At 29.9% G+C, this 22818-nt stretch overlaps 1 protein-coding gene across 2 annotated transcripts in view; it reads left to right on the plus strand.

Moving 5' to 3' along the window:
- Positions 1-22818, plus strand: part of LOC129966635 (ATP-dependent translocase ABCB1-like) — a 65403-nt gene that overhangs the window by 16683 nt on the left and 25902 nt on the right. The window contains exons 1-5 of one of the 2 annotated variants that reach the window (XM_056081134.1): positions 16977-17069; positions 18510-18567; positions 19648-19820; positions 20173-20400; positions 22513-22684. In XM_056081134.1, the coding sequence (XP_055937109.1) occupies positions 19681-19820; positions 20173-20400; positions 22513-22684 (540 nt within the window). In that variant the 5' untranslated portion in view covers positions 16977-17069; positions 18510-18567; positions 19648-19680. Of the gene's footprint in view, positions 1-16976; positions 17070-18509; positions 18568-19647; positions 19821-20172; positions 20401-22512; positions 22685-22818 lie in introns of those variants that run through there. The other variant, XM_056081133.1, reaches the window with a different exon arrangement.

Raw genomic sequence — 22818 nt, forward strand, 5'->3', positions numbered from 1 at the left:
CAAGCAATGCGATAAGTTTTGAATAATAAAAAAGCTCCTAAATTTTTAATCAGTTCTCAATAATGGAATTACTTCTAATTAAATTTTTTATATATACTTCAAAAATAATAAATTTTTAATGTTTTAAAAATATTATGAAAGATAAATAACCTTTAAACAAAGTAAAAAAACAAAGTCCAAATTAATTTTAATAAAAGAATTCTAACCTTAAAAAGTAAAAAATCGTCTGATTTTAATAAAATGACAAAGAATAAATATTTTAATAAATAAAAATAATTTATTCTGGAATTGGGAGATGAAAATTGTTTTTTCCTCATTGTTGAGAAATTCCAAATGTTGATTGCATTCTTTTGAAAGAAACAGTTAACTTCCCAAAATAAAAGAACCATTTATATGCAATGAAAACTGTATTGTTCTAGATATAGAAATTAACTAGGCATAATTTGCATCAAAATAACCATACAAATAATGCTCAAGAAAGAGCATAGATATAAAAATATAATTTATTAAATGAAGACTTCCAGCTTAGCGTTTTATTCATTTGGAGATATTACTCTAAAGATAGTCGAAAAAAAAACCCATTTAAAAGCTACTAGAAAATAACAACTTTTTGATGCGCAATAAAGCTGTTGGTATTACTTTAGAAGAAGAAATAGTTGTTGAGTTATGGTCTATTTATCTTTTTATCGCAGTAATTACTTGCAATGTATAAAAAAAAATCAATTCGAGCTTCATTTTAAAAAGCCAGAAATGTTGGAATTTTACCTAAATGCGTTATCATTGCGTAGTTTTCATTTTAATTTCTATCTCTGAAAACTGGCCTCGCTTTTTTTTTATTTACTTGCTTTACTGTAAAATCTTTAAAATACATTTCCAAATTGGACAAATCAGGAATAAGAACACTGATATTCTTTTATATATATGACATGAATGCTTCGGAGTGAAAAACATTACATGGAGTATCTGTTACATGAGAATATATTTGTCAGACAATTTAAGTGAAAGAGCTAATTATTATTTACTTAGTAATAAAAGCTTGGTTTCACACTGGAAGATTCCAGGTTCGAAACGCGATTTTTCCTTTGTCTGGTTAATCTTAATTCGATTCAGGCGTCCTCCCGTTGTTTATGGCGTGGAAGTTTCAAAAGGGAAATACCGGTTCCCGCGCCGCCCTTATCATCTGACCTAAATTTGAAATTAAGAGATCCCTTTTCAAATATCCCTTGTGTTGAATCTAAATAAGAATAAATATATCTAAAATACTTATTATGTGATTCTAAATTCGTTGAGATACAAATTTCAAACTGCGTTTATATATAGTGCAAAATCTTCATACGTCTAGTTTGATTCGTTATTGTTGCAAATGTTTTGCTCTCAATGTAATATTTACTATATAAACGTCATGGACAAAATTTGAAATCCGACTTTTTATAACATATTCAAGCATTTTTAAAAAAATTATGAGACGATTAATATTTAAAATATTTTCTCTGTCTTCTATGTAATACCAAATCATACGATGCATTAATTGATGCTGTAAAAATCTCAATAACGAAACAATGCTCAAACAAAAGTTATCTGAAATATTAATGTAGTAGTAAAAATAAGACTTTGAGTAAATTTATAGATGGAAGAGATTCATAAAATGTAAGAAATTAGATTTTTATATTATTTATATAAAGTAAAATACTATAAAACAAACAACATCAAGCAACATTTCATTAATTGTAAGTTCACCAAATAACCTTCCGATCCATTTCGAAATTCTAAATTAAATTAACTTCTTATTGCCTCAAACTTTCAATTATAACCAATATCCAATTAAAAATCTTTGAATTCTGTGATTTTTTTAATAAAACTTCATTAAATTTTATGCTCCGATGCTCTTTCAAAGAACTTTAATTAGAAACCAAACAATCTACGAAAAGTTTTATTATATATTTTTTACTTACTTAGTGTTAGTGGCAGCTTTATGTCAAGGACATCCATCAGATTTCTTTGAGAAAGTACCAAGTCATCCGAAACAAATTTATAAATTTAATCGTGTAATAGCTGAAAAAATTAATAAAATAAATTATCATTTTGGTTTACTAAGAATATGCAAATAGAAAACAAAGTCAGTGGTTATTAAGCTTTAAGTTTTCCGATTGTTATGAAACTTCTTTTCAAAAAGCTGGTAAAGTAAGAAGAGCTGGAAATGATTAAAATATTTTATCAATCTAAAACCCTGAACAGACCTGCTCCAATCTAACACAGCTATCGAGTTATATGGATTGATTCCATTGGAAATCATTTTTTTTTTTTTTTTTTTTTGTATTATCGGAAACCGAAACGAAATTTTAAACACATGCGTTTCAAATTATTAATTTAACAGTCGTGTTATTAATAATTCAGAAAATCGCTACACCTAGCTTCCTATAACAAGCAAGTAATCAAAGGCAATTCGTTTTAAAATATCATAAAGTTGTGAAAGCTTTGATATGCGATGAGAAAATGCGCAAAATAAAAGTTTATTTGAATGTATTTCATCTTTTTCACATTGCGTTAATTTATTGATAGATCGATTTCCCTAAGAAGTGGCGCAACGAATTTTAAAATCATAATTATAGCATTACATTAAAAGTCACTTCGATTTCCAATTTTCTTACGGAAAACTATATCAAATTTCAAAAATCCTGCTTACGCAAGAATACAGCTTATTTCGTATTGATTCTGATTTTATAATTTTAAGGTCTTGCATTGATTTTTTTTTCTTCATAACTCATGTGCCAGTGTTTCAAAATTGCAAAGACGTTTTTTAATTATGAAACAATTGCTTCCTTGATTTTAGGAAAACAACAAAATCCAACAGTAGATCCCGCTAACAGAACGCGTTTCCTTGCACATAAGATTGAGACGTTAAAAAAAGATGAAACTCTTAGGTTACTATTTCGGCGAATTCTGTCTCTGAACTTCGCGTACCTCTTTCATACAACCTGTTTTATTTCTTTCTCACCTGTCTGTGTGATCTCCACCCACTTGGAAGATACCTCTAATTATCCCTTCTAGAATACTCTATAAAAAACAAAATGACAAAGAAAATGGAAAAAATAATCAAGGCTGTTGAAACTGATCCTTTAACTCTGTCAAATCTCTCTCTCTCTCTCTCTCTCTCTCTCTCTCTCTCTCTCTCTATATATATATATATATATATATATATATATATATATATATATATATATATATATAGTGGATAAAATGATTAGCTTATTATTTAGAAAAAATATATCATTCTAAAAAAAATCTTCTCTTTAAGGCATAAAGCTTCTTTAATATAGTCCTAAATTATAAATTTAATATTTATATTCAATTTTAATAGCAGAAAATTAATAATAAAATTCTAAATGTTTTCAAATTTTAGATTTTTGTATTTTTTATTTTCTTCTAATTTGCTAAGTCTTAGTCTGAATCAAAAAAAAAAAAAAAAAAGCGCCGGCTTCTTGGCATAGGGGTAGCGCGTCTTCCCCGTGATCTGGGCGTCCAGGGTGCGAATCCCGGTTTGGGCATGGTTGTTCTTTCGTTGTTCTATCTGTGAGATGTGTGAAAAGGGGTTGTGCAAGCGTATGAGTGATGCGTGAGTAGCAAAGTCGTACTCTTGACCCTAGTTGGCGCTACTAAAATAACAAGAGACGCTCCCCCACCGGCGTAAAATCGCTGTCTTCGTAACAGCCGGTTTCTCCATGGCAAGTGCCATAAGAAACAACAACATAAAAAAAATTCTGCGATCAATAATTAATCAAATGAATTATGTAATTCTTAAATATTCTCATTTAATTAGAACTTCTTAAATTGCATCGCAGTAAGCAGAGTTATCAAATTTTCATTTAGCTTCAAACTCATGTACTTCATGTTCAAACTCAGATAAACTCAAATTTGAGATCAGATTTCAAACAGTTGTACACAAAATAATTTAAATCGTGACTTAAGATGTTGTCGTTAAAATTTTCTGAATAACATTCTTTGATGCATTTCGTGTCAGTTTCAGTTTTTACTTCCCCATATACAAAGGTAAAATATTCTACTCGCTAAAAAATTCGACCTCTGTATTTTGACGAACTTCTATCTTTCAGACTTCTACGAATCCGAAAAACGCATTTTTTTTGGAATCATGTCATTCTGTTTGTCGCTCTATCTGTAAACCCGAAAACTTAAAAATGCATTGAAATTTTCAAAAAAATTTGATATGTTGACTTAGCATGAAATTTGTATATTTTTTTTACCAACATTTGCATAGTCAAATGGAAGTCTATTTATTCTTATGTATGTGAACAAAATAACTAAGAAAACGCAATGAGCTATATGGATGAAATTTGATATACAAATTTTTCACCAAAATTCTAAATATGTATTAAATTTTAAATAAAATCAGACAAGATGCTCTATTAATACAAAATGCCCAACATTTTTACGATATCTACACGATATTGACAGGCATTCAGAATGTCGAATAATATTCTGGACATATCGCACATTACTGCTGCTAACAAAGAAATAATTTGTTTGTCAATTTGTTTGCGTGTATGAAAAAAACAATATCTGATAAAAGCAACAACTTCGTATAAGATCTTGTAGCCAGAATATGAGATCTGCAACATATTTTGTATTCAGTCGGTAGAAGGAAAGGCATCTCGGCTTTTTTCATTCATCAAATGTGCTTCGCTACTCGCGGCTGATTGTTTCTGGCAACTCCTTCCTACTGTGGAAGATTGGTGAATTGAGTAGGATAAAACCTAGTATCGTAGTTCGCAGCCGAGTAACAAGACAAAAGTAATTACTCGTGTCCCGTAGCTGTTATCTGGCTTATAAGCTTCACTACAGTACTCTCCCTCCAGTGAGTCGGAGGTGAGACGAGCGATATGACTGTTGATTGGTGGCGTATCGTGCTATTGAGTTTAATGTGCCTGTACCCATTTGAGTAGCGCCAAGCGTTATGGCAAGCGTGTGTGGGTGAGTGGTTGCTGTTGCATCAAGTGAATCTGACGAATTTGGGTTGCTGTGGATAAATGGCGCCACAACAGCTGTAAGAAAGTTGAAGGTTCATCGTCCAAGGTCACCAATGTAGAGATTGGTGAATTGAGTAGGATAGAACCTGGAACCTCGTGGTTCGCAGCCGAGTAATAAGACCACAAGACAAAAGTAATAACTCGTGTCCCGTAGCTGTTATCTGGCTTATAAGCTCGATCCACACTACTATCCCTCCGCTGATTGATTCTAGCTAGTTCATTCTTTCTTTAAGCTCGTTTCTAAATGTACTTATTAATCTCTTTCATCCACCTATTTATTTTCGTTCTCTTTTCAATTTAAAACGTTTGATTTTCTCACATTGTTCACTCCAAATTTTTCACTGTCATCAAAGGTTTAAATTCCATGAGAACCCTATTAGCACAAAATAAGGAATATTATTATGGTATCTTCACGATATTGGCTGGCGTCCAGAATGTTGAATAACATTGTAGAGATATCGGAAACAATCTTGTGTTAATAAAGAACACTCGACCGGCCACAATAAACCGTCATCACTTTGTCTGTTGCCATGCTCTGAATTCAAAAGGGAGGGAATACATTTACGCTTGCAATTTTCTATAACATTCGAGGATCTACTTACACTACCTCATTCCTACTATATATCAGCGGAGTTAGGGGATAAGAGAAGGTGAAGTATTGAAAAATGCTGACCCGCTTTCATTCTTTTGAGGCTTCACTTTTTTTAAGTTATTTGTTTCCTTTTAATTGCAAGGATTTTCCTCTATTTAAATGCCCACAAACAGAGAAAAAAAACTATGAAGGCATCGATTTAAAAAGTTAAGTAGCAAATGAGAGTCAGAAAATGCTAATTATTATTATTTTTCTCATTTACTTTTAACATAGGGTATAACAAAATACATTTTAAACAAATTTTGTGTGTTTCTAGAAAACTCGGAAACATATACGAAATCAATATACTTTCCAATATATATATATATATATATATATATATATATTCATTTCCAGATGTTTCTATTGAATTTCAACTTCAATTCTCATTTGAAAAAAATCACGCAGTGATAATAAGCTGTTCGAATGATTAAGAATTGCTTTTTAAAAAAAAAATATTGTTGATGAAAAATTCTTCTGAGTGTCTAGTACATTTAGATGGGTAACATTTAGCATTTTAATTAAAGATAAGTACATGCCAAATGCGCATGTGCACTAAGAACAGCGTCACAATTTGGCAGGAGTAATTGCAGGTCAGACCAAAATTAAGAAGCAAGGCGTAAGCATATGACCACTTCTTCAGAGAATAGAAAATCGTTCTAATTAGTTAGATGTTCCTTGTATATATTTTATGAATGTAATAAATTGTTAGATTTCTTTTTCATTGTATTAGAAAAAAACATTTTTTTCTAACTGTAACTTTTACTCTTAGTGTGAAAATGAAATCAATTTTTAACATAAATGTTGAAAAATTTGCAAATCTCACTTTTTCAAATTACTGGAGTTCTATTTATAAAAGTACCAAATTGCTGGAATTGGTAGCTTTATATATAAATAAGAAAAACAAAAGTTTTTTATTTTATTTATATATTATTTATATGTATTATATTTTATTTTGTAGAAATACAATTATTAACTTTTCTAAAATCGTATCTAAAAATTTTATAAAATAAAAATGCACTGATCTGATGTAATGAAAAATAATCCCATGTTAAAATGAAAAATGAGAAGAAACCTAATGCAGCTATATTAAAATATAACCAACCTTTCGGAAATTTTAATGTTAAGTGAACAAAATATAAACCAGCCGTGATATATTTTGTGCATATGTGTTTTTGTCCCTTCACATACAAGATCGAATGTATTTCTCCTTTTAGACAACACCTATCAGTTGTTGGTGAAATTGTATTTGGAGATTCATTTCAAACCATTTCATAGTGTGAATTTCGCTTCATTTGCTTACTTCTGTTTATACGGTTTGAATTAGGTGATGAATTAGATATTTTTATGATATTCATAAAATACTGAACAACACCAGAAGAAATTTAGACAATATTTATTAGTCTATGTGTCCTGATAAGACTTTATTATTTTCTAGACTTGTCTATCATAAAATGCTCAAAAATGGTATTGTGGTGATGTTCATGTAGAGTGTAGTGTAAAGCATTTCATCGCTATTAGAAAAATAAACTCTTTATTACACTAACTACTATCGAACATCGCTGCTTAGCGCACGTATACACAGAACGGGGATTCCCCGGGAGAAGTATATACATAGATTGTATTAGGGAAAGTAGATAGGTAGCGCTTTAGAATGACATGATTAAAGATGGCGCTACGATCACTACATGAGTATCCCCCTAGTGAACAAGGAGAACGACAAATGTGATAATACAAGATAATTATACGCGCATAAAAATAAAACATCACATAATACAATAAGTATAATATAGGATAATGATTTCAAATGGTAAATAGGAATTGAAGTAAATAGATGCAATAATATATGAAATACATAAAATTACAGTTACAATATATATATATGCATAACAATTTATATCTCAGTAATTAATCTCGTTGGAAAATGGACATGACGTCCACTACGAGTGGTAGTTGGTTTTGTCGGTAATTGTTCATTTTTAGAAGAAAGTTCACCTTGAGTTTTATGAATAGTTGCAGGTATAGAAGGTAACGAGTCATTAGATCCTGTCAACACATATGCAGGTTTGACACGGTCTATGGAAACTGTTACATTTTTATTATTAACTTTTAATACAAAAGTTTTATCTTTCCTGCTGATTACAAGGTGTGGACCAGTGTAAGGAGGTGAAAGAGGAGGTTTAACACTGTCCACTCTCAAAAATACATGAGAGCAAGTACTTAAGGATGGATGAATATAAATAGGTTTAACCGAGTGTCTAGACGTAGAGATAGGATTTATAGATTGCATTAGTGCTTTGAATTTTGATACATAAGTATCTGTTGGTACTGATAGATCTACTTTTGAGGTTAAAATGTCAGAAGGCAATCTGAGGGTTGTACCAAAGACTAATTCAGCACATGTGGCATTAATGTCCGGTTTAATTGCAGATCGAATTCCGAGTAAAACTATGGGAATAGTTTCAGTCCAGTTTGGTTGACAATGGGCTATAATAGAACTCTTAAGATCCCTGTGGAAACGTTCTACAAGTCCATTGGATTGGGGATGGTAGGACGTTGTGCGGATTCAATTTGTGCCCAAAATATTATTCAAATGTCTAAATAGATGTGAATCAAAATTTTTACCTTGATCTGTAGTTATAGTTACTGGACAACCGAAACGAGATATCCAATTATGAATTAGGGCTTTACATGTTGTTTCAGCAGTTATATCTGAAGTAGGAATAGCTTCCGGCCATCTGGTAAATCGGTCAACTATTGTCATACAATATTTATAACCATCAGATAGTGGGAGTGGTCCTATGAAATCAATGTTTATATGGGCAAATCGAGCATCTGGCAAAGCGAAAGTGCCTATAGGAGATTTTGTATGTTTTTGAATTTTAGAACGTTGGCAATTATGACAAGATTGAACAGAATTTTTAATAAATGAATTCATGTTTGGCCAAAAATAACGTTTAGTAATCAGCTTTCTTGTTGCTCGAATGCCAGGATGAGAAAGATTGTGAATATTTTCAAAAACTATTGAACGAAAAGAATTTGGAATGTACGGACGAGGTGAATTAGTAGATAAGTCACAATACAAGGTTACATCCTCTAAGGGAAAATATTGCTTTTCTATTTTACAATTTGAAGACTTCAGATATTCTTTAAGTTCAGAATCATTTAACTGTGCAAGTGAAATGTCATTAAAATTTAAATTTTTCTTTGAAATTGAATTGATTTCAATGCGAGACAATGCATCTGCAACAATGTTTTCTGTACCCTTGACATAACGAATGTCGGTAGAAAACTGGGATATGAAGTCTAAATGTCTCAGTTGACGAGGTGAGCATTTATCCGGCTTTTGCTTAAAGGCTTCAGTAAGGGGTCTTTGATCAGTATAGATTGAAAATTCCCTACCTTCAAGCATGTGTCGAAATTTTTTTATGGAAGCATAAATAGCAAGAAGTTCTCTGTCGTATGTTGACCAATTAGTTTGACTTTTAGAAAGTTTCATTGAGAAGAATGCAATAGGTTCCCAAATTCCATTTGAAAGTTGATTTAAAGAGCTTCCGATAGCAAATAAGGATGCATCAGTCCACAGACTTAAAGGAGCTCCAGGAATCGGATGTTTGAGTAGGGTAGCTTCGGCAAGAGCTTTCTTAGCATTAGAAAATGCCTTATCAGCTTCCTCAGACCATTGCAGAGTAGTTTCAGATTTTTTTGCTGGCCGTGGTGATTTCTTTTTGTTAGTATGGCCTTCAAGAAACTTAATCAAAGGTGATAATATGTGAGCTGCCTTGGGAAGAAATCTGCGGTAAAAATTAAACATACCCAAAAATCTACGAAGTTGAGTAAGGGTAGTGGGTCGTGGGAATTCTTGAATTGCACTAACTCGATCAGGAATTGGAGAAATACCTTCTTTGGAAACTTTAAATCCTAAAAAATCTAGGGTAGGAACACCAAATGTACACTTAGAAGATTTAATTGTAAGTCCATAATGGTCTAATTTTGAAAAGAGAGCTCTGAGATGTTGTCTATGCTCTTCGATTGATTTTGAAGCAATTAATAAATCGTCAATAAAAGCATACACACCATCTAAATCTCTAGTAACTTCATCAATAAATCTCTGAAAGGTACTTGATGCATTGCACAAACCAAATTGCATCCGAGTGCTCTCGAAGAGTCCGAATGGAGTACAAATAGCTGTTTTATGAACGTCCTCGGGAGCAATCGGAATTTGATGAAAAGCTTTTACCAAATCAATATGAGAAAAAATTGTGGTTCCATGTAGTTCGCTAGTAAAATCCAAAACACTGGGAATCGGATATTTGTCCTTTTTGGTCTGAGCATTAAGAGCTCTAAAATCACCAACAGGACGCCAATCGTCACTTCCTTTTTTCGGAACCATATGTAGAGGAGAGGCATAATTGCTGTTGGATGGCCGCATATGGCCTAAATCCAACATATGCTGAAATTCCATTTTAGCGATTTTTAAGCGATCGGGTGCTAGCCTACGAGGTTTTGCATAAACAGGAGAACCAAAAGTTTCAATATGATGCATAACAGAATGTTTTACAGTTTGGTTTGCACATGGAGCTTTAACAATATTAGGAAAATCATTCAATAACTTTGAAAAATCATCATTACAAAATACAGATTTTACAGAATGAACATCAGTATTATTAAGAATAGCATGAGCATTTATATGTGTATAAATATCATTTAAACAACGATTTCTTAAATTAGGTTGCAAATTAAAATGATGTAAAAAATCTGCACCAATAATTGCAGTTTTAATATCACAAACATAAAAAGGATAAACAAATTGTTTTCTTAAACCTAAATCTAAAGATAATAACTTCTGTTTATAAACATTTATAATGGAACCATTTGCTGCAATGAATTTTTGAATCGGAGTACACAGTTTATCATTTCTAGTCGCAGGAATCAAACTACAATCACTGCCAGTGTCAACAAGAAAATTTACATTTGATTTTCTATCGCGAACAAAAAGGCGACGAGAACTACTGGGCGAGGCGTATGTCGCCGCTACTCCTTGCCGTTGTGGTTTGGCTGATAATTGCAAGGCGGAATGCATTTTTGCGCTTTGGAGTCGTACTTCCGATGATACCAACAGATATCATCATTACTGGCAGGGCTTTTCCGTCGAAAACGAGGTTGGCGATTCCGTGAATGACTTCTGGAATGGCGACGCATCTGTGCAATTTCTTTACGCAACATTTTAATTTCTGATAACAGTTCAGAATCAGCTGTAGCAGTTGCATTTGAAACAGCACTTACCTGGTTTGGTGTTATATCCAGTATTTTGTCGGCTATTTCAGAGGCTTTTTGAGGTGTCAAAGGTTGTATTGAGGCAAGAATCGATTGCACATTAGATGGTAGTTGCTGAAGAAATAATTCCAGTAAGAGAGAATCGGCAATATTGTGACTTTCGGCACGTCTTTGCATAATTCTTAACAGCTCGGACGGCTTTCTATCATGCAACTGCTCTCCAGCCAATAACTTACGAATTTCCTGAGATTTTGATTCTCCGCATCGGGAAATTATCTCAGATTTAAGTTGGCTGTAAGGGTCAGTTGCATCTGGCGAAAGAATGATATCGCGCACAGTTATCGCGATTTCAGGTGGCAAAGTGCTCACGCAGTAGTTGAATTTAGTGCGAGAAGCTGTAATTGGCTTTGGAATAGCCAATTCAAATGTTGACTCCACCATCGTAAACCAGAGGGAAGGGTCGGACGGAATGAAGTTAGGCATCTTCACAGCCGAGATTTCCTCCATCATGAAGTGCGCTTTCGTTTCAAAACGAAACTTAGTAAGATAATATTAATCCAATTGAATCAAAAGAGATGCGTGATTTCTTATCCGGGTCACCATTTGTGGTGATGTTCATGTAGAGTGTAGTGTAAAGCATTTCATCGCTATTAGAAAAATAAACTCTTTATTACACTAACTACTATCGAACATCGCTGCTTAGCGCACGTATACACAGAACGGGGATTCCCCGGGAGAAGTATATACATAGATTGTATTAGGGAAAGTAGATAGGTAGCGCTTTAGAATGACATGATTAAAGATGGCGCTACGATCACTACAGTATAATAAAATTTCGTTGACAAGTTAAAACAATTCTTATTCTCTGTGGGGAACAAAAAGGTCTCTGTGGGAAAAAAAAAAAGAACAAAAACTTTTTATTACCATTCAGACACGAACAGCATGCGAAATAACATACACATTAAAATCTCATTTATATTTTCGTTCATCCTTTACAACACACGAAACAGACGATTAAGAGCAAAATAACAATAAAAACAAGAATAAAGGGCAAAGTTAAATTGCTCAAAGACTTTTACATTAGGTACATGATGAGATCGATACTCGTGACACAGAAGACCAATTTTCATTATTAACTAGGGAAACATTTGTGGGAAAGTATTTCATTCACACTCAGTTTATACCGATTTGGACACTGAACTGACTAAAAAAAATAATTTGTATCCATTCCATGATAAATATTGAAAATTTGTTACGAAGAAATGTCCTTTTTCTGGCGACCAAAATTTCATAAAGTTTAATTCTTATAGCTGTAAGTGAAATGAGAAATTTTTATTTCTTTCAAGCTTTGAAAATTTTTTATTCGTAGAAATAATGAATTTTCATCTTTTTGTATATTTATCATTGTATTCGTTTTTGAACACGATAACTCAATATGTGAAGTTAAAATTATTAAATTTGGTACGTAATCTTAATTCAAAACTTGTAGATTTCTATCAAAATTTGGAAGTTATCTGTCTGAATGCATGGGAGCATGATTAATTCCAAAATTTAAATAGTATTATTCGAAATATGATATAAAGATTTATCATCGAATTTTGGATGTGCAACAAATTTTTGATCAAATCTGCCATCGAAAGAAATATTTTTTGTATGCATATTGATAATCCACAAAAGAAATAATTTAGATAAATAAAATATTTAAGTGGTTTTTGTGAACGAAATCGTAAATTTGTGTCAAATATTGGATTCGATCAATAAAAAAGAAAAATCCAAAATTCCTGTTCATTGTATTTTTATAATATAATACGAAACGCAGAATGCGTCTGCATCACAAGCGAAAGTCGGAACTATTAGCAGAAGATATTGCACGATATTCCGACGATGTTGTTTGATGTTCAGAATGCTGGCCAATGTCTGGAAGATACCGCAACAAAATTGTTCGACATATTGTGCTAATAGGGAAGGGGCACTTTTTAATACAGTGCAGCATTAAAAAGTGTAGCATTTAATACAATTCAGCGCACCCTCGCTTCATTAACACACTCCCGATAAATCTTCAGGCGTTGCATAAGCAGATGAGAGAAACAAAAGAAAGAGATGAAGGAAACAGAAAAGTGAGTGCTATATTTTCTATATGTGCGAGAAAATAGAGGAAAAAATATTCTAGTCTGTTTTAGCTGTATTAGTGAGCCGAGAGATACTTGTAGAACAACTAAGACAGATGAGCTTCATAACAATATTTTGCAAGTCGGTGATTTTTAAAGTATAGTACCTCGGTAACTTTTTACTAAAAAGGTACGATTAAATTTTATTTTGTGATAATATCTTCAATAAATAAATAACAAAATTTGGAGTGCTATAATTCATTGAATTTTGGTATATTGCAACCATAAGATTACATGACTGAGTATTTTGTTCTTTGGATTCTAGAAGAAATTTTATAAGTTATTTTTATAACGTTTCTTTTCCAAAATTTTGTGTTAATAAATTTTAACTTCATCCTCATGATCACTATAGGTGTCCTTATGGGCCGCCTCTCTCCTGCCATTCTTCATTTTCTGGGGAAAAAACATAGAAGAAACTAAGTCTCACCATATATTCTCTAAGGGGAAACATTCATTCTTCGCACATTCTTTTCTCTATAATGTTCTGCAACCCCAAATCAATGAACCGATCTCAAAAAATTCTACATGAATGCTTTTGACTTTATGTGCATGACTTAAGTCAGTGTTATATAGAACAAAATAACTAGTAAAAGTTCGATATTTGCATTATTTTTTGACAATTCGACTTTGCTGAGAATAAAAGCAAGAAATGTGTAAGAATACTTTTTCATGAATAGGAATTCGAGAAAAGAAATAAAAATATTATGAAGTTTTCCTACCATTTCAAATAGTGTCTTAATAAGGGTTTTAAAAAAAGTTACGAAAATTAAATTTGAAAAAGAAAAATAATCTTACGTTTAATCATTGATTCTCGAAAATTTATATGCTGCAAATATATTGATATCGTTGAAAAGATGACTTTTTTAATGTTAAAATGACGTAAAAATCAGTTTTGAGCAACAATATTTTTGGATGGTATAGTGGTAAAATGCCAGAATTGTGTTTAATTTTTAATTAAAATAAAAACTAAAAGCTAAAAAAAACTGCTTCCAGACACACCTTGCAAAGTATATACTATATGCCCAGTATCTCTAGACCAAACTGTCTAAACACCCACACACACACGAAAAATTTTATAATTACTTATTTTCAAAAGTAGAACAAAATGTTGTTCATATATGATTGAACTTCATATGATTGAGAAGAGAGAAGAACTTCATATATTCTCTCTTCAATTATGATGTCAATATTATGATTTAATTATTATCTTATAATTTATTATGATGTCAATTATTATCTATATTATGATGTCAAAAGGGTTTGTTATATTTTGATATAAATGAGGCAAGATATTCTTTATTTAATAGCAATAGTATTTCATTCTATTTTTTAATAATGCTTACGTTCTAATTAATTCGTTCTAAAACATTCAGGAAATTAAAAAAAAATTAGTCATAAATGAATCTGCTTTTAGTGAAATGGGGATACATTTATCCCACAATTACTTACATATCGGCGTTTACAGATTATTCGTAATTTCATTTTTAAAAATAACAATTCAACACGTTTTTTGTAGAGTTTTGGATGAAATAAAGCAAGAGAGAGAAAAAAAGTAAATGCCTTTGCATAATATACTTGTATTGCTTGCAAACATCGCTTAGTAAATTTATGCAAGCATCTGACACATTTTTCTTTTATATATTACACATTTAGGAAGGAGTAGATGAGAATTTCTTTTAAGATTTCTCGATGTGAAGATTTTGTTTGTAGGTCGGCGTATTTTTCTGTGAATTCCATAAAGCAAAAAAAAAAAAAAAAAAAAAAAAAAAAAAAAAAAATGGAAAATACTCTTTATAGGACAACTGAACTTAGAGCTGCCGAATTTGGCTTGTAGTTACTACTTCTGCATTAGAAATTCAGTAAGAAAAAAGATTTTCAAGCTGTAAACATGAAACTATTTAATTTTATAAATTTTAATGCTGTTACAATGTAATATCTTTAGTGATTTATTAATCATCACATTGTTTAACATAATTAAAAGTAGAAGTTTTATCAAAACCAAATAATTTTATACATAATTTCATTCTTGTAATATTATGTTCAGAATATTTTTTTGGGAAATTTTAAAATTCTCCATTTTTTAAAATAAAATATAGGTTTTGTTTGGAGGGTGGGGAAACAAGCGCTTAAAGAAAGTGATGTTTAAAAGTTTTAGAAATGCACCTACAGTAGAGTATCCGATAGCAAGCATGCATTTGTGAAAATTTTTTCAGGAAAAATGTCTTTTCAATGTATATATTCAATCGCATTGTATATATTTCATGAATAATCATTCCCTTGTATCAGGTAATATTGAATACCTGGTACAGAGTAGGAGGATGAGGAAAATGCGAAACACATGGGTACAGAATAGGTGGTTCAAGCAGATGAGTAAGAAGGCAAGCGGTTTCTTTGATAAAAGAATAATAATGCCATACAATATTGCAAGATATATTATCATGAATTAACAGAAAAAATTAACATGAATTAACAGAAACAATACTCATTCAATTCTCAAATTGTAATTGTTTCCCATAGAATGGAAAATTCCCACAATCCTTCTTATTCATAAAAAGAATCCAAGTTGCCTTCCCAATTAGTTATCATTTTATCAGCATACTTCCCAACCTCAGAGAAGGAAAAAAAAAAAAAAAAAAAAAAGATTAACATGAATCAGGCCGAAAAATTGAAATATATATTACTTGCTTCAATATGTCTAATTAATAAGAATTAATGAAAATCTGAGATTGGACTTTTAGGAACAAAGAATTCAAGTCTTATCAGCTAAAGCAGGTACAGTATATCCACGACGTTGTTCGATATGACACACATTAACCTGAACCAAACAAAGTCCATTAACCATGTCCAAACAAAGATATTGTTTGGACATTTTATTGTACTAAGCTGATACATGATATATGATAAGCTGGCACATGATATTGCAGAATATCTCCATGATACAATTCGATATTCTGAAGACCGGTCAGTATTATGAAGGTATCGTAATAGTATTAGGCATTTTGTGCTTATAGGGAATAGGAATTAAGAATTTTTAACTAGTCTTCTGTAGCTGGTTCGCCGGATGTATTGATTATGCTTGATTTCAATTAAATGTCTTTAGCTTGATGTCCATGCCCTTTTAATAGAAAAATTATGAAAAATATAGATACGATATCTTCACGATATTGTCCAGCATACAGAATATCGAGCAATATCGTGAAAATAAATCGTATAGTATGTTGCATTGATAGATTCCCTCGAGTCATTGAGAAGCTTCGTGATAGATACAGTATATATCTTTTACTTTTTATAGCTTTCTACTTCTTTAACACATGCACCTTCCTAAAGCGAAATCCAATGACATCAAGGCCATTTTAAACCTACTGTCCCGATAAGCTATTTTCAAAATGTATGTTGTCACGCACATGGTAAGCACGAAGTATTGTAGATTTGGTTTTCGGTTATTCGCGTAAAGAGATGAACAGAACTTCCTTTATTTATCTTTCAACTATGAAAGTAATATTTTTAAATATTTGATGAAACAATAGAAATTGTTGTTGAAAATTATGGCTAGGGGAAAAGTAAATTAACTTTACAGTTAAATTGGTATAATTAAACCACATTTTTTCAGTATTAAATGAAATAAAAAAAAATTAGTTTGTCCCAATAATATTTTTTGGAGTATCGAGAGAGAGAGAGAGAGAGAGGGAGAGAGGGGGAGGGGGAGGGAGAGGGAGGGAGGGAGAGAGGGAGAGAGATTAGCCCGATTCACCTTTCGCAAATAAACACTACAACTAACTTTATAAACAATCAATCAATCAACTGCTTTCGTTTGTTTTCATTTTAGTATGCAATACAGAATGATTGACATTCTGCTCAATTGCTGTCAAAACTTAAAAACAAGTTTCTTTCTAACAATTCTTATCAACATGTATTTTCCAAAAATATTTGAGATCTGTTACATAAAAACAAGTATTAACAATTTCTTTCTTTTTAAATGTTAATTTGAAGGGATTTATTCTTTAATAAATGTTGAGTGTTAAAAAAAAATCTTAACAAATGGGTGTTGAAAAATTAATAAAAGAAAGAAATCTGAGTATTTTAGATGTTGGGTTTTTGTTTATCAAAGCTATTGGAACCAAAAATTTCGAAGGGATATAAAAATTCTTAATATTGTGCTTTGGTGATTTTTATAATGTCTGTTGATCTGAGCAGGGTTCAAAATGGCTTACCTCTAAACAACCCCAATGGAGCTTAAAAATAATATACATATTAATGTATCAATTGAAAATACAGTATCTTCATATTTTAAATTTTATAAAAATGTTTTCTACTGAAACACTGTGTAACTTGCTAATGGAATTTGGATTTAATTTTTATTTACTGTGGAAATTCCAAATGTGTTCTTTAACTGATATATTGATTATACTAATTAACGTTAAAAATATAACTTGATAAATATGATAAATATTCCCATAAATAATAAAGTTCCCATAATAATAATAAAGGAAATAATTTACTTTGCATAATATTTCTTGATCAATCAGTGTTATGTAATATGCATCAAATAATTAAAATAAGTATCATTTTTTGTGTTTGTATGAAATTTTTTGATAAATATAGAATAAAATCTAAATAAGATACTGTTCTTTTTCTTTAAAATAAAAGTTGCTTCAAATTTGTATTATGACTTCAATTCTGTTTATTATGGATTTCATAAAGTTGACCCAAAACTGTTTTTTCAACAGTCTCTTCATGACTGATGGATAAGAAAATTTTCAAAATGTTAATGCCTAGATTTTTCTGCATCACCTTTGCACTTTTTGCTTCATGTTTATTTCAGTTATTTCATTCAGTTTTATAAGGGATTTTTTTTTTCTTACTACTTCTTTCCTTCTTATAACTTTAGTTTCAATTAATAATTTTAATAATTAACTTATTATTTTAGCTGGAGTCCAGTTTTATCGTTAATGAATGTCCTATTCTAGAAATTTTTACTTTCAGTTAAAACATCTTTAAATATTTAAAACAGATTTTTTTTTTTTAATAGCAGGAAATAGATACTTAAAAAAGAAAAAATTAAACCACCAAGTGTCTATATTGTATTTTCCCATTATTCATGTTTAGTTTCAGACACAGAGAATTAATTGTACTTGCACTTCTTAAAATACCTGGAGATAAAAAGGCTCATATTATGGCAAAATGTTTGATTTTCTGCAAAAGTTTACTAAGAACTGAAACTTACCAAGTCAAATTAATTGGCTAGTCTTAGAGTTTAACAGAATTATCAAATGGAATTTTAATTGCTCATTACAATATATTTTTAAGTAAAAATGTTGTATATAAAATATATTTGTTTTCCTTTCAATAATGAAATGTATTTGATATAAGTCCTTTTTATTTATTTTTCAGAGAAGAAAAAAGCAATGAAAAGTCTGATCAAGAACAACCTGTTAATTTTTTTGCTTTGGTTAGTTTTTTTAAAAACTTAAATTACTGTTGTATTTTTATCTTTATACTTAGAAATTCTAATACTTATTTATTACAGCAGTCTCCAGGTTCATTTAGTGATTTTAAAGATATCTGAGGATCAGCCATTTTCTATTATACATAATACGACCATCTTGCTTATTGAAAGCACCATAAAATACTTTATACTTTAATATTTCAATTATACTTTAATGCATGTTTAATGTTCTACTATGTTTGAAGATTGTTTGAAAGTTTATATTGAATGTATTATAAAATATTTTTGAACAAATCCATATATTTATTTACACTTTTTATTTGAATATTTTACTTTTAACATAATATTTTTAACTTTAAATTAGTTGCTTTTAATTGTATTGCAATAGCTGCCAACTTAGTGTGATCACTCCAGGCTTGTAAATGTTAATATTAACCTACTGATGACAATAAATCAATTCTTAAAATCAACCATATTTTTAGCATATTGAAGAATTTTTTTTTTCTCAGAGCTATTTATATTTTAAAAATATAATTAAGAATTCATTAATTGCTGTTTATTGACAAGTTCCTTGTTATTTCTTAATAGTTCTCTTATATATTTAATGTACTTGCATTGTTTTTTAAAAATTTGTTAAATAACAAAGCCATATTTTCAGGAACTTGATTTATTTCAGCATTCATTGAAGTTTTTTCCCCAACACATTTGTCCTTATAGGTAACATGAGCATTTATTACTTGGTCTTGCTCATGAAAAATTAAATTTTTTCATAATTTTACAAATAAGCGATTGTGAAATTTTCAACTGTGTCACAACATTGTATCTACTCATTTTAAATAAACTTTCATGCCTGTTTAGGATTTTAATTTTGTCTTTAAAACTTAAATATTTTTTAAAAATTCATTTTACTTTAGAAATTCAGTTACAGGTAACAGTAATTTCTGGCTGTTTAGTTCAACATAAATTTGGCAAAAAAATTTAATTCATTTTTATTTTCACTCAGCAATAATATAAAATAAATATATGCAAATGAATTTCTTCTTTAAATTGTTTTTTTTTTCTGATACATGACCTACATTTCAGTTTAAATACTCCAATACATGGGATAAACTTCTTATGATAGTTGGATTCATTGTGGCAGTATTTTCTGGTGCATTATGGCCCTTGGTGATGATATTGTTTGGGAATTTCATTGATCAGTTTGTTAATCATGCAGTTAGCAATGCGACAGATGGTATTAGAGGCAACAGGAATGCGTAAGTTAATCTATTTTCTCATTAAAATGTTTAATACTTTTATTCAGTTTATTTTGCGATTGGTATTTTTACTTGCATCCTATTTTTAAACTTGTCTATTAATTAATCAGTTATTGAATGAAATTTCAATTCCACATGACTTTTACTATCTAGTAGTGAATTTGAGGGAGAAAAATAGATTTAAAGATTGCATAATATTTGTAATAATTAGTATATATTTACAAAAATGAATAATTAAAACAAAATTCTACTTTTTTAGTTTATAAATAAAAGCATGGTTTAGATTGATTTTTATTAAATTCAATTACTTTAAAACATTTTTATAGTATTATATTTGAATTATTTATTTTAGCTCTGACAGAGAAGACTTTTTGCAAGAGACAGCTGAACTTAGTATGTATAATGCTTTCCTAGGCATCCTTCTTCTTGTCATCAGCTACATCATCATTTGCTCTTTCAGTCTGAGTGCTGCAAATCAAGCACATAAAATCCGTTGCTTATTCATGGCTTCAGTCTTAAAGCAAGATATTGCATGGTTTGATACACATCAAACAGGGGATTTTGCTAGTCGTATGACAGGGTAATCATTGATTTCTTCTTATATTATAAAAACTTTTATTCTGAATTTTGAATAAAGTGAGGAGTATATATAGTACAGATTTCAAACTCTAAAAACTGCTGCATTCTCCCAGAAAATAACAAACACTTTGCACTTTACCAACATTTACATTATTTATCACATACAGTTAGCACATTGTACTAACAGATAATTTGATGCATTTTTTTTGATAATTATATATTTTATATACTAAAATTAAATTATGCAAATTTTTAGCTATTAACTATTATGTGTAAGATACGATTGTAGCTTTATTTGTATACATGCATTTAGTTAGATGTTAGGTATGAGAGTTAAATTTTTGAATAAATTTTAGAAATATTTATTTGAAAAATATATTTTAGTTAAAATTTATTATTTTTGTAGATCTGTAATATCTTTGCTAAAAATTAGAAGTATAAATTAAAAACAAAAAGAAGACTTATTTTGTTCCAAGAGATCTTTTATGTGACATTTTTTAGTCTTCATTTTAGATTCCAAAGTAATATATGACTATTCCATCTGAAAGTCCTGCATTATCTTTATATCCAGATAAAATCATTCAATTTGTTCAAAAGTATTATCACCAAAACTTTTTGGAAAATGGTTTAAATGATTTTGTAAGAAAATAACTATTTTGTTCATATTACAATACAGTTTTAAGGTCTCTGATGTTAAGTATGCTATTACTATTTCAAATAGTTTTCCAGTCTTTTGGTTCTCTAGAAAGTTTTAAACAACAATGATAAATAAGATCCATACTTTTCATTCTGAATCATTGATAGAATTGACAAAATGAGTATTGTTTAGAAATAATAATTCAGAGACTAGAAAAGTCAATGTTTTTATTCTATTGCATTTATTTGAGTCAGTCTTATTCTAGGATCTTTGAATGCAAAACTGGGGTTATTTTGATCAGGAGTCCCCATCAATTATTTCATTAAGCTTAATTTTATATCCAGCACAGGCAGGATATTTGTCTTCACTGTCTGAGAAGTGAAGAATAATATTTCTTTCTCTTAAAGCTATAACCTTGCTTTTTAAGCCATTGTTTTCTTATTTTATAGTATTTAGTTCTTTTTTCTGCAAGCACGTAAAAATGCAGATACTTCATGTATCTCCTTTACTGGTCAAAGAGAAACCATTTTTAATCAAATACAAATTATCTTTTAATGTTCATAAAACTTAAGTTTCTTATAACTAAAGTTATGACATCATACTCTTCATTGATTTTTGTTGTGTTAGCAGCACATATCAGCCCATTTTTGCTTTACCATTGTGTGCAAGTATAAACTTCAGGTTTCATTCAGCATTTTCAGAACAGTAATTAATTGAGAAAAAGTCCATTTGTATCAGAAATCCTTTATTTTTTAGAGGATTTCTAATAAAAATGGACTTTTTTTGACAAAATGGCCAATTATTTTGAAGAGAAAAGGAAGAAAGCAAGAATCAATTCAATATATAATAAAATAACAAAATAGTTTATATTTTAGATGTGTTGAATTTGAAAAATTGCACCCAACAGAGAAAAATATTCTTCACATTACTCTGCACATTTTTCATGTTTGAAACTAGTATACTAAATATTTTCAACACCTGTAAAAAAAATGCTAATCAAAACATATTTTAAATTTATCTGCATTAATTTTCACTTTGTTTATTTTTATAAATATGCAATATTTCTTTTAAAGTGTGAAATACCATTTATTTTCAGACATTTCTAAATATTTAAACCTTATCTTTATTTATGTTTAGCACACTCTCTGCAACACAAATAATCTATTTTTTCCCCCTTTTAGACCTATAATGCATTGATTTTACATGTAAAAGGAAATTTAAATAACACCTTGCTTTTAATTTGAATATGTTTAAGTGCATGACTCATATAAATTATAGTGCCTAGATCAAATTATCCTGAAAGTATCTAAAAAAAGTCTTTTGGTCCCCTTGGCAACTCCTGTTAATAATATGATCCTGGCTATTTGTTGCTTTGCTTTTAAGAACATATATTTTTGGCATTTCATTTGAAAGCATGTATTGTATATTTATTTATTCTGAAGCTGTACTAATCTTTTAATTTTTCTTAATTTTCAGTGATCTAAATAAAATAGAAGATGGTATTGGTGAAAAAATAGGAATTTGCATTAGCTTTTTATCTACAACACTACTCTGCACAGTGTGTGGATTGTACTATGGTTGGAAGTTAGCTCTTGTTACACTATCTGTTACACCAATTCTTACTGTAGCAATGGGTATTTTAACCAAAGTAAGTTTGTGTTTAGACTTATTGACAATGTCCCTAAATTGGGAATTTTATATAATGCAGGATCATTTAATGAATTTTTGATAATTCTTATTAAATACTCATTTTTTATACCATTCTTCTTAGACATAATTTTA

Source organism: Argiope bruennichi, chromosome 4, assembly GCF_947563725.1.
Source record: "Argiope bruennichi chromosome 4, qqArgBrue1.1, whole genome shotgun sequence".
Lineage (NCBI taxonomy): Eukaryota > Metazoa > Arthropoda > Arachnida > Araneae > Araneidae > Argiope > Argiope bruennichi.